Here is a 12,877-nt window from a genome sequence, read left to right on the forward strand (position 1 = left end):
AGAGAGAAAGATATTTCTGAGCATATCAAAACACACACACAAACAAACACACTAGGAGAGCAACATCCCTAAACACTCCAACAATCTCCACTTCACCCATCAAAACACACACATACCTGCGGTGAGGTTCTGTTTGACACTCTGGATGGTGCAGCGCTGGGTGGAGGGGTGGAGCAGCAGCAGCAGAACAGGCTCCAGGATGCGGACCACGTCCTGCAGGGAGAGAGCCCTGACCAGCCAGCACTGGGCTGCAGCACTCACAGAACCATCTGGGCTGTTCAGACAGTCCACCACCACACACAGAGACCTGGGACAGAGATACACAGTCAGTCATAGAGAGCTGAGAGACACACGCACAATCTTAAATGGTGACCAGAGAGAGAGAGAGAGAAGAGAGAGAGATAAGGAGATAGATACACATCCCATCTCCGCAATCTGAGGAAAAGGAGAACAGGTTCACCATGGTAGTAAAGAGTGATGTTGTAGTAAACCACTGACCGCACTTCAGCTCTGTACTCACCGGTCAAATGAGCGGTTCAGAGACATGGTCCGGTTTGACTGGATGTCCCTGGTCAGGTGCCACAGCACTGAGAACCTGTGTAGGGCCTCCAACCGTACAGCCTGAGGGACACACACACGTCATTTACATGTTAGTTAAACACACAGGATAACTTGCTCTTAGTCATATCATATGAGCATGGCTTCGTGTATTTGTTCCTAGTCAATGTAAGGTGGATATGTGTAAAACTGGGTTTCTTAGTTACAGGGCCTTGTTTAAATGTGTTAGGGATGCTGTAGGGCAGGGGTAGGCAACTAGATTTCTGTCCGAGTGGATGGTTGGGGGGCCGGAACAAAATGATAAATGATACACTACAAATTGACCACAACAGAGCCCAAAATGAGATTTTCAAATACAATCTATTCAACCCTAGTTCCCAAAATGAGATTTTATTTCACACCTTGATTACATTGATCACGTCTCTCTTTTTTGGGGGAGGGGGATGCTTGGGAACTAGGGTTGAATAGCGGGAACTGGGTTACCTTTTCAAAGAATAAATAACTGCGAGAAACTGGTCAATTATACCCTACATGCTGCTACGATGTTGTGCTGCTGCCATGTTGTGTTGCTACCATGTTGTTGTCATGTTGCTACCATGTTGTTGCCATGTTGTGTTGCTACCATGTTGTTGCCATGTTGTGTTGCTACCATGTTGTTGCCATGTTGTGTTGCTACCATGTTGCTGCCATGTTGTGTTGCTACCATGTTTTTGCCATGTTGTGTTGCTACCATATTGCTGCCATGTTGTGTTGCTACCATGTTGCTGCCATGTTGTGTTGCTACAATGCCATGTTGTTGTCTTAGGTAGTGTTGTGGTGTCTCTTGTCGTGATGTGTGTTTATGTTCTATATTTTTTAGTTTATTTTGTATTTTTAATCCCCGTCCCCACAGGAGGCCTTTTGGTAGGCTGTCATTGTAAATAAGAATTTGTTCTTAACCGACTTAAATAAAGTTAAATTATTGAAAATAATCATCTGCATTATCTATTATCAACGCTCAGGGTGGGGACAGACAGTGCATCTCATTAAGCTATGGAGCGCAGTTCACAAAACATGTATCATCTTCTCATAGTAACTTATTTTCTTGTGACAAGCCTACATTTGCTACAGCAAAGCCTATGCTACAGTATATAATATAAGGACTCATTTACACATCACCAAGGGGCCACCTTACTTTTTAATTGTAGCCTAAAGATAATATTGGGATATTTGCATCTGCAGAGTTTTAAAACAGCCTAACACTCTAATATAATTGCTTTAAATCAGTGTGCACTCTCTGTCGTTTTCTCTCTCCTTCAATTCCAATCAAAATACAAAATAGATATTCCTGTTCACGATAGAAAGATAAATATATAGATGTCCTAGCCTACCTCTTTCAGGTAATAAATTCAATGAAGCCTTATTTTTAGCTCATGAATGAAAGGTTATGCATACAGTTATAACTTATAGCCTCTTGCTCAATACGCATCTGTGCTCTGCTGGCCTCTCCTTAAAAAACACTCCTTAGCTCGGAGTCCCGTGAAAAGCTAGACTATAAGCAGGGAGTCACCATGGGCTATGTATTGGATGATGGCACAATAATTTGGGCTTCTTTGGGCTCATAAAATGTCTAATGTAGGGTACATAAAATGTCTTTAGTGTATGACTCATCAGGCTCAGGTAGCATCAGGCTTGAATTTTCATGCTGATCAAAGCTTGAATGAAATCCAGACATATTTATATGCTTTAGAATGTCACTTCCGGTTTTGGTAGGAAATACCAGATTACCTGGGAGAAAACGGATTTATCCCCGTGATGGAACATTTGTAAAACACCGGGAAAACTCTATTGGGAAAAGATTTCCTAAATTAAACACATTTTTAGATGAATTCCAGGAGATTTTACAGTATCTTACCAAAACATATATATTATTTGTTTAACAAAAAACTTTGGGGGGCCTAAACAATTCACTTGTGGGCGGGTTTTGGCCCGCGGGCTGCCTTTTGCCGACCCCTGCTATAGTGGTATAGGATGGATCTTTGCTGTAGGCGTGTAGTACAGTAGAATCTTGTTAGTGTGTGTATATGTGTGTGTTCTGTACCTTGTCTCTGTGCAATAAAGCCTGGCAGATGATGTCCTCACAGATGGATGCGGAGGGGGCCAGGCAGTGGAGCCGATAGAAGAGCTCTACACAGGAGGTGTGCTGCTCTCGACGCTCCACGTCCAGCTGACCCCACAACACCTGGGCCACCCGCTGCATGGGGTCACAGAGTTCTAAGGTTAGAGGTGAGGATGATTGGTGTTCATTTGGATCAACTGAAGGCAGCAGCATCATATGACGAACATTCTTGATCTGGTGAGGTAATAGGCAGCGGACATAAAAGGTGATGATGCTGTTGTACAAGTGAGTTTTACAGATGACATCTTCAGTAAGGAAATTGACATATTTCATCATATTATACAGTAACACGTCGGACCAGCAAGGCCCCCTTATATGTTCCCTCTTCACGTGGCAGTAATACAAGTCACCTGCCATGGCAGACAATTGTTTCCTGACCTGGTAGAAGTCTGTGCCCTGCTCGATGGTGCTTAGCAGACCTGGGTAGATGGGGGGCATAGTGACCATCTGCAGCCGCCCACTGAGAGGGCTAGCATCGCTGGCCTGGTAGCGCCTGGTCTTGTCCTGAATGACCAGGGCCAGGGACCGTGAGTGGTTGATGAGCTCCAGCAGAGACGACATGGCCGTGTGCTGCACGTGGTAGTCCCTCGACAGGCAACACAGAGTCATCAAGGACCTCAGCCACACAGGCAGGCTGTCTACGTCACTGCCTGAAGAGAAACACATTCCGTTTAAGTCGGAGGTTTACATACACTTAGGTTGGAGTCATTAAAACTAGTTTTTCAACCACTTAACAAACTATAGTTTTGGCAAGTCGGTTAGGACATCTACTTTGTGCATGACAAGTAATTTTTCCAACAATTGAAAACAGACAGATTATTTCACATAATTCACTGTATCACAATTCTAGTGGGTCAGAAGTTTACATACACAAAGTTGACTGTGCCTTTAAACAGCTTGGAAAATTCCAGAAAATGATGTCATGGCTTTAAAAGCTTCTGATAGGCCAATTGACATAATTTGAGTCAATTGGAGGTGAACTTGTGGATGTATTTCAAGGCCTACCTTAACTCAGTGCCTCTTTGCTTGACATCAAGGGAAAATCAAAAGAAATCAGCCAGAAGAAAAGTTGTAGACCTCCATAAGTCTGGTTCATCCTTGGGAGCAATTTCCAAATGCCTGAAGGTACTAAGTTCATCTGTACAAACAATAGTGTGCAAGTATAAACACCATGGGACCACGCAGCCGCCATACCGCTCAGGAAGGAGACGCATTCTGTCTCCTAGAGATGAACATACTTTGGTGCGAAAAGTGAAAATCAATCCCAGAACAACTGCAAAGGACCTTGTGAAGATGCTGGAGGAAACCGGTACAAAAGGATCTATATCCACAGTAAAACACGTCGTATATCGACATAACCTGAGAGGCCGCTCAGCAAGGAAGAAGCCACTGCTCTAAAACCACCATAAAAAAGCCAGACTACGGTTTGCAACTGCACATGGGGACAAAGATCGTACTCTTTGGAGAAATGTCCTCTGGTCTGATGAAACAAAAATAGAACTGTTTGGGCATAATGACCATTGTTATGTTCGGAGGAAAAAGGGAGAGGCTTGCAAGCCAAAGATCACCATTCCAACCGTGAAGCACGGGGGTGGCAGCATCATGTTGTGGGGGTGCTTTGCTGCAGGAGGGACTGGTGCACTTCACAAAATAGATGGCATCGTGAGAAAGTAAAATTACGTGGATATATTGAAGCAACATCTCAAGACATTAGTCAGGAAGTTAAAGCTTGGTCGAAAATGGGTCTTCCAAATGGACAATGACCCCAAGCATACTTCCAAAGTCGTGGCAAAATGGCTTAAGGACAACAAAGTCAAGGGATTGGAGTGGTCATCACAAAGCCCTGACCTCAATCCTATAGGAAATGTGTGGGCAGAACTGAAAAAGCGTGTGCGAGCAAGGAGGCCTACAACCTGACTCAGTTCCACCAGCTCTGTCAGGAGGAATGGGCCAAAATTCACCCAACTTATTGTGGGAAGGTTATGGAGGGCTACCCGAAACATTTGTTAAACAATTTAAAAGGCAATGTTACCAAATACTAATTGTGTATGTAAACTTCTGACCCACTGGGAATGGGATGAAAGAAATCAAATCTGAAATAAATCATTCTCTCTACTATTATTCTGACATTTCAAATTCTTAAAATAAAGTGGTGATTCTAACTGACCTAGGACAGGGAATTTTTACTAGGATTAAATGTCAGGAATTGTGAAAAACTGTGTTTGACTCAGGTGTATGTAAACTTCCCATTTCAACTGTAAGATAAAAACAAAAAACATGTTGGTGACTTCACATTCAATATGTTCAACGATTAGGAAAGTATATCAGGGTGCATCATAAAGTAGTCAAATCAACCCTAATAGTAAATCCGTATTCGGGTATGGCTAAACAACTATTATTGGCTAAAAGTTCATACAGTGACCTCACCTGTATGGTTGAACATGTCATTATAGAGCCCATGGCTCTCCCCCTCACTCAGGTACAGGGGGAAGGTGGTAGACTCCAACAGAAGGTGGCACGCTGCCGTGAACGCCTGTCGACACTCCTCCGAAATCTCCGCTCTGCTCCGGGGCATGTACCCTGCCCCCCAGTCCACCCCTCCTCCCGCACACCTTCGCCCCTTCTTCCTCTCTCTAGGGGGGTCTGGGACAGGGGGGTCTGAGGTGGCACGTGGTTTGTGTTTGTTGGGGGTGAAGAGCTCGGCTAGCTTGTCTTTGATCTGGGTGGTGGTGATCTGAGGGCCCTCCCGGAACGAGGACTTCCGACCAGGGGAGAGGGCAGCGGGGTCGGGTTGTACAGCCTCCTCCTGCCCCCTGACATCCTCCACCTGAACCAGCAGGTACCTGGGAGGGCAGAGAGAGAAAGAGAGTTGGAGAGAGAGCAAGGTAGACAGAGAGATAGAGAGGGAGTGTTCTGGACCTGTTAGTTGTTTAGCACCCCCTAGTGGCAGTTTAAGTTCAGCAGTCTAGAATTTACCTGTTTGTTTCATGTGACAGGAAGCAGTTTCAGAAGTGAAGCAATGTGTAAGATGTGCAAGTGTGAGTAGCTACAATCATTCAACATCCTTCTTTATAAGCTTTGTATGACACAATGTCTGTAAGTACATTTGTTTATTAAAACAAGGTAAATGTTTATCACATAGTTTTCATGTTTCTGTAAAAGATTAATAATTGAGTTAGCTGTTAGTTACTTTGCATTAGCTTCAATGCTATTTCTCCCTAGGGATACCTAGCTGAGTAATATTAAGCAAACAATTGCATTCTCGTAACTTTATTTTATATTTGGCTCTAGATTGAGTACTCTTATTCCTTATTTCATACATTTAGTGCAGTTATTGTGGAAGACATTCTGTGCTCTATACTACTGTAACTGAAAACATGCACTTTTGTGTGTTGCAGTTAGTGTTTAGCTAACTGGATAAGGGCTACTGTACATTTAGCGAATCCAGTATAGCGAGAGAAAGAGACAGATAAAGTTTGTTAGAGTTGATTATCATGTATCCCTGATGTGGTACTGTTCTCTACCTGCTGATGATGAAGGCCAGGATATCCTGCAGATACTGGGTTATGGTCTCCACACTGCCCCCCTTCCTCCACACACCCTCGCCCTCTTTCACAATCCCTGCCTCCTCAGGGCCCAGGCCCGCCCCTGGTAGGAGGTGCAGCTCTGACGGCGAGGCGCTGATGCCCAATCCGCTGTCTTCAGAACGAAGGGGCAGGAAGGGGCTTTCTCTCTCTCCTGGACCAATCTCGTGCTCCATAACCCCATTCAGTTTAGGTTCTTCCTCTGGTTCTGTGTTGTCATGGTTACCGTTGACCTTACCAGCATCTTCATCGTTATCCTCCTTATCACTTTCCTTGTCATTGTACTGTAGGGTAGAAAATGTATGATCCAACCAGATTATCACCATTGAGGGAGAGTGTAGTATGACCTAAAAAGACTGTTAAAGAACCATCTCCTTGTCCTTAAACTTCTCAAATATCCATTAATTTTCATGGAGAAATCCCATCACAGTCCAGTCAGTGACTGAACAAAGATAGAGATCAGTGGGAGCTGTGTCTATGTGACAGATAGACAGGTCAATGTTACAGCTGGACTCCAGACCTTGACCTGAATGGACAGTGAAGCATGTGATTGGCCGGCCTGTGTACAGTCAGGATCGAAGATCAAGACAAGAGTAGTACAGTACCCTACCAGAAATGTTATCCCTCGGTCAGACAGATCACCTCCCAGACAGTATCCTGACCTAAGGGCACAGCATCCTGGCCTAAAGGCATGTCTTTTCTGAAGTACCTCTGTAATGCTGCATCCTTAACTCCCATTTTTCTTCTACTCTCAATACGTCATAGCTTATCTGAACCACTGCACACGCACACACACACACACACACACACACACACACACACACGTCTGACCTGAACATATTCAAAGCTCTCCTCCTGTGCCTCCACTTCCTGTGTCTGTGACTCCTCCATGTCCATATAAGCCACGGGCATCTGGATCTTACTGAGCACCTTGAAGCAGGCGTCCAGGCCTTGCGTGAGCTCCAATAAGTCCAGGCTATTCATGTGGGTGCAGAGCGAGTGCAGCATGCGACACAACATCTGGGGCAGGAACTGAGACTGGATGTCAGCATGGAGCTCCTATTGGACCAGACACAGAGAAACGGACCAATCAAAGAGAGAGACACAGAGAAACCGACCAATGAGAGAGAGAGAGAGAGTACCAGAGGGATAACATCCATTAGAAATATGATGAGGGTGGAGATCTCTGTGACAGAGGGAGCAGGAGAGGCACTCTGATACTGCAGAGTGGGTAGCGGCAGGTCAGCTAGGTCACTATGGAGACAGAGACAGGAAGAGAGAGAGAGAGTAGTTAAACAATGTTTGAGAAATATGCTTTATAACATTAAAGCTACTATGACTATTCCAGAGGAGGTACAATAAGGGTTAGTAGAGGTGTTACCTGAGGCAAGTGCAGAAGTGGCAGGTCATGTAATCCCACAGGAAATCACTGTTCATGGAGCTCACCAGCATGTTCACTGTCTTTATGATCTCTGATGCATTCTTGTTTTCTTTTATTTTACTGCACAGACAACACAATACAAATACATCCTCGAAGTCACTATCATGTCACTCTCTTTTTAGAAATTATCTTATATCTTAGGATATAAGGACAACCATTCCCAATAAATAACATTCATTTATATATCAGTTTATTCTCCACTTACAGTGCCTTCAGAAAGTATTCACAACCCTTTACTTTTTCCAACTGTTGTTGCGTTACAGCCTGAATTTAAAATGGATTCAATTGAGATTGTGTCACTGGCCTACACAATACCCCATAATGTCAAAGTGGAATGATGTTTTTTTGAATTTTTTACAAATTATACTGTTCAAAAATGTAAACAGAACAATGTCTAATAGTTTACTGAGTTACAGTTCATATAAAGAAGTCAGTCAATTGAAATAAATTCATTAGGCCCTAATCTATGGATTTCAGTTGTCTGGGCAGGGGTGCATTAATGGGTGGGCCTTGGAGGTCATAGGCCCACCCACTGGGGAGCCAGGCCTGGCCAATCAGAATGAGTTTTTCCCTACAAAAGGGCTTTATTACATACTCCTAGTCCATCAGTTCATCAGGAAAAGTTCTGCTATTTTTTTTATTTCAGCTCATGAAACATGGGACCAACACTTTACATGTTGCGTTTATATTTTTGTTCAGTGTAATTCAAATAAAAGTTTATTTGTCACGTGCGCCGAATACAGCAGGTGAAATGCTTAAGCCCTAACCAACAGTGCAATTTGTAAGTAAAAAATAGGTATTAGGTAAACAATAGATAAGTAAAATGACAGTGAAAATAACAGTAGCGAGGCTATATACAGGTGGTACCGGTACAGAGTCAACGTGCGGGGGCACTGGTTAGTTGGGCTAATTAAATATGAAAAGCTGAAATGTCTTGAGACAATAAGTTTTCAAACCCTTTATGACAAGCCTAAATAAGTTTACTTTGGATGGTGTATCAATACACCCAGTCACTACAAAGATGCAGACGTCCTTACTAATTCAGTTGCCGGAGAGGAAGGAAAACGCTCAGATTTCACTAGGAGGCCAATTTCAACAGTTACATAGTTTAATGTCTGTGATAGGAGAAAACTGAGGATGGATCAACTACATTGTAGCTACTCCACAATTACTAACCTAATTGACAGTGTAACAAGGAAGCCTGTAAAGAATAAAAAATATTCCAAAACATGCATCCTGTTTGCAACAAGGCACTAAATACTGCAAAGAATGTGGCAAAGCAATTCATTTTTTGAACTGAATACAAAGTGTTGTATAGGATTTGCCCCAAACATATTACTGAGTACCACTTTCCATATTTCCAAGCATAGTGGTGGCAGCGTCATGTTATAGGTATGCTTGTAATCGTTAATTAATCAAATGTATTTGTAAAGTCCTTATACAGAAACCCATCCTAAAACCCCAAACAGGAAGCAATACAGATGTAGAAGCAAGGGGAGTTTTTCAGGGTAAAAAATAAATGGAATGGACAGGCAAAATCCTAGAGGAAAACCTAGTTCAGTCTGCTTTCCACCAGACATTGGGATATGAATTCACCTTTCAGCAAGACAATAACCTAAAACACAAATATACACTGGGTCAAATATACACTGGAGTTGCTTACCAAGAAAGGGAATGTTCCTGAGTGGCCGAGTTACAGTTCTGACATAAATTTGCTTGAAAATCTATGGTAAGACCGGAAAATGGTTGTCTAGCCATGATCAAGAACAAATTTGACAGAGCTTAAAGAATTCTGAAAAGAATAATGGCAAATGTTGCACATTTCAGGTGTGGAAAGCTCTTAGAGAGTTACCCATAAAAATTCAGATGTAATTGCTGCCAAAGGTGGGGGTTGAATACTTCTCTAATCAAGACATATTAGGGTTTTATTTTTCATAAATGTTTTACCAATGTTATAATTTTTCTTCCACTTTGACAGAGTATTGTGTAGATCGTTTACAAAAAAATGACAATTAAATCCATTTGAATCTCACTTTGTAACACAAGTCAAGGTGTGTGAATACTTTCTGAAGGCACAGTATCTCTTCCGCACCGGTCTTCTCACCTGGTTAGTTGTTTGCCCGTCAGGCCAGTGCTGGTGATAGACTCCTCTCCCAGCATCTCTCTGCAGTAGCTGTAGAACGCTCTCACTGCCTCCAATAACACACTGTCCACCACCAGAAGACCTGTTAGAGACCACCATCATCACTACACACTGTCCACCACCAGAGGACCTGTTAGAGACCACCATCATCACTACACACTGTCCACCACCAGAGGACCTGTTAGAGACCACCATCATCACTACACACTGTCCACCACCAGAAGACCTGTTAGAGACCACCATCATCACTACACACTGTCCACCACCAGAGGACCTGTTAGAGACCACCATCATCACTACACACTGTCCACCACCAGAGGACATGTTAGAGACCACCATCATCACTACACACTGTCCACCACCAGAGGACCTGTTAGAGACCACCATCATCACTACACACTGTCCACCACCAGAAGACCTGTTAGAGACCACCATCATCACTACACACTGTCCACCACCAGAGGACCTGTTAGAGACCACCATCATCACTACACACTGTCCACCACCAGAAGACCTGTTAGAGACCACCATCATCACTACACACTGTCCACCACCAGAGGACCTGTTAGAGACCACCATCATCACTACACACTGTCCACCACCAGAGGACCTGTTAGAGACCACCATCATCACTACACACTGTCCACCACCAGAAGACCTGTTAGAGACCACCATCATCACTACACACTGTCCACCACCAGAGGACCTGTTAGAGACCACCATCATCACTACACACTGTCCACCACCAGAAGACCTGTTAGAGACCACCATCATCACTACACACTGTCCACCACCAGAGGACCTGTTAGAGACCACCATCATCACTACACACTGTCCACCACCAGAGGACCTGTTAGAGACCACCATCATCACTACACACTGTCCACCACCAGAAGACCTGTTAGAGACCACCATCATCACTACACACTGTCCACCACCAGAGGACATGTTAGAGACCACCATCATCACTACACACTGTCCACCACCAGAGGACCTGTTAGAGACCACCATCATCACTACACACTGCCCACCACCAGAGGACCTGTTAGAGACCACCATCATCACTACACACTGTCCACCACCAGAGGACCTGTTAGAGACCACCATCATCACTACACACTGCCCACCACCAGAGGACCTGTTAGAGACCACCATCATCACTACACACTGTCCACCACCAGAGGACCTGTTAGAGACCACCATCATCACTACACACTGTCCACCACCAGAGGACCTGTTAGAGACCACCATCATCACTACACACTGTCCACCACCAGAGGACCTGTTAGAGACCACCATCATCACTACACACTGTCCACCACCAGAGGACCTGTTAGAGACCACCATCATCACTACACACTGTCCACCACCAGAGGACCTGTTAGAGACCACCATCATCACTACACACTGTCCACCACCAGAGGACATGTTAGAGACCACCATCATCACTACACACTGTCCACCACCAGAGGACCTGTTAGAGACCACCATCATCACTACACACTGCCCACCACCAGAGGACCTGTTAGAGACCACCATCATCACTACACACTGTCCACCACCAGAGGACCTGTTAGAGACCACCATCATCACTACACACTGTCCACCACCAGAGGACCTGTTAGAGACCACCATTATCACTACACACTGTCCACCACCAGAGGACCTGTTAGAGACCACCATCATCACTACACACTGCCCACCACCAGAGGACCTGTTAGAGACCACCATCATCACTACACACTGTCCACCACCAGAGGACCTGTTAGAAACCACCATCATCACTACACACTGCCCACCACCAGAGGACCTGTTAGAGACCACCATCATCACTACACACTGCCCACCACCAGAGGACCTGTTAGAGACCACCATCATCACTACACACTGTCCACCACCAGAGGACCTGTTAGAGACCACCATCATCACTACACACTGCCCACCACCAAGAGGTCCTTAGAGAGACTACCATCATTATCATCACTACACACTACCAGAGGTCCTTAGAGAGACTACCATAATCATCATCATCACTACACACTACCAGAGGTCCTTAGAGACTACCATCATCATCATTACACACTACCAGAGGTCCTTAGAGAGACTACCATCATCATCATCATCATCACTACACACTACCAGAGGTCCTTAGAGAGACTACCATCATCATCATCATCATCACTACACACTACCAGAGGGCCTGAGAGGGACCACCATCATCATCATCCTCTTCATCACCACTACACTATCTACGAGCAGAGGGATTGAGACAGATGAAGAGAGATAGAAGGGAAGGGGTGGGGGGAGAGAGATAAGGCCTGAGGGAGGGGAGGTGTGTGTGTTTAGGCCTGAAGGTGTCTGCATGCTTCCCATCCGAAACAGTTTGTGCATACAGTGCATTCGGAAAGTATTCAGACCCCTTCCCTTTTTCCACATATTCTTACGTTACAACCTTATTCTAAAACAGATTAAATATTAGTTTTTACCTCAATCTACACACAAAACCCCATATTGACAAAGAAAAAACAAGTTTAGACAATTTTGCAAATGTATTAAAAACAGATACCTTATTTACATAAGTATTCAGACCTTTTGCTATGAGACTCGAAATTGAGCTCAAGTGGATTCTGTTTCCATTGATCATCCTTGAGATGTTTCTACAACTTGATTAGAGTCCATCTGTGGTAAATTCAATTGATTGGACATGATTTGGAAAGGCACACACCTGTCTATATAAAGTTCCACAGTTGACAGTGCATGTCAGAGCAAAAACCAAGCCATGAGGTCGAAGGAATTGTCGGTAGAGCTCTGAGAAAGGATTGTGTCGAGGCACTGATCTGGGGAAGGGTAACAAAACAATTATGCAGGATTGAAGGTCCCCAAGAACACTGTGGCCTCCATCATTCTTAAATGGAAGAGGTTTAGACCCACAAAGACTCTTTAAAGAGCTGGCCGCCGGGCCAAACTGAGCAATCAGGGCCCTACTCGGCCTT

At 44.3% G+C, this 12,877-nt stretch overlaps 1 protein-coding gene across 3 annotated transcripts in view; it reads right to left on the minus strand.

Annotated features, from left to right (window-relative positions):
- Nucleotides 1–12,877, minus strand: part of LOC115128365 (protein dopey-2-like) — a 47,363-nt gene that overhangs the window by 17,497 nt on the left and 16,989 nt on the right. For 2 of the 3 annotated variants that reach the window (XM_065017651.1, XM_029658166.2), the window contains exons 10-19: nucleotides 9,846–9,966; nucleotides 7,682–7,801; nucleotides 7,443–7,554; nucleotides 7,132–7,359; nucleotides 6,241–6,584; nucleotides 5,144–5,559; nucleotides 3,095–3,366; nucleotides 2,639–2,791; nucleotides 521–621; nucleotides 117–307 (exon numbers count right to left, since the gene is read on the minus strand). In XM_065017651.1, coding sequence (XP_064873723.1) covers nucleotides 117–307; nucleotides 521–621; nucleotides 2,639–2,791; nucleotides 3,095–3,366; nucleotides 5,144–5,559; nucleotides 6,241–6,584; nucleotides 7,132–7,359; nucleotides 7,443–7,554; nucleotides 7,682–7,801; nucleotides 9,846–9,966 — 2,058 coding nt within the window. The remainder of the gene's footprint in view (nucleotides 1–116; nucleotides 308–520; nucleotides 622–2,638; nucleotides 2,792–3,094; nucleotides 3,367–5,143; nucleotides 5,560–6,240; nucleotides 6,585–7,131; nucleotides 7,360–7,442; nucleotides 7,555–7,681; nucleotides 7,802–9,845; nucleotides 9,967–12,877) is intronic. The other variant, XM_065017653.1, reaches the window with a different exon arrangement.

Source organism: Oncorhynchus nerka, linkage group LG1 (assembly GCF_034236695.1).
Source record: "Oncorhynchus nerka isolate Pitt River linkage group LG1, Oner_Uvic_2.0, whole genome shotgun sequence".
Taxonomy (NCBI): domain Eukaryota; kingdom Metazoa; phylum Chordata; class Actinopteri; order Salmoniformes; family Salmonidae; genus Oncorhynchus; species Oncorhynchus nerka.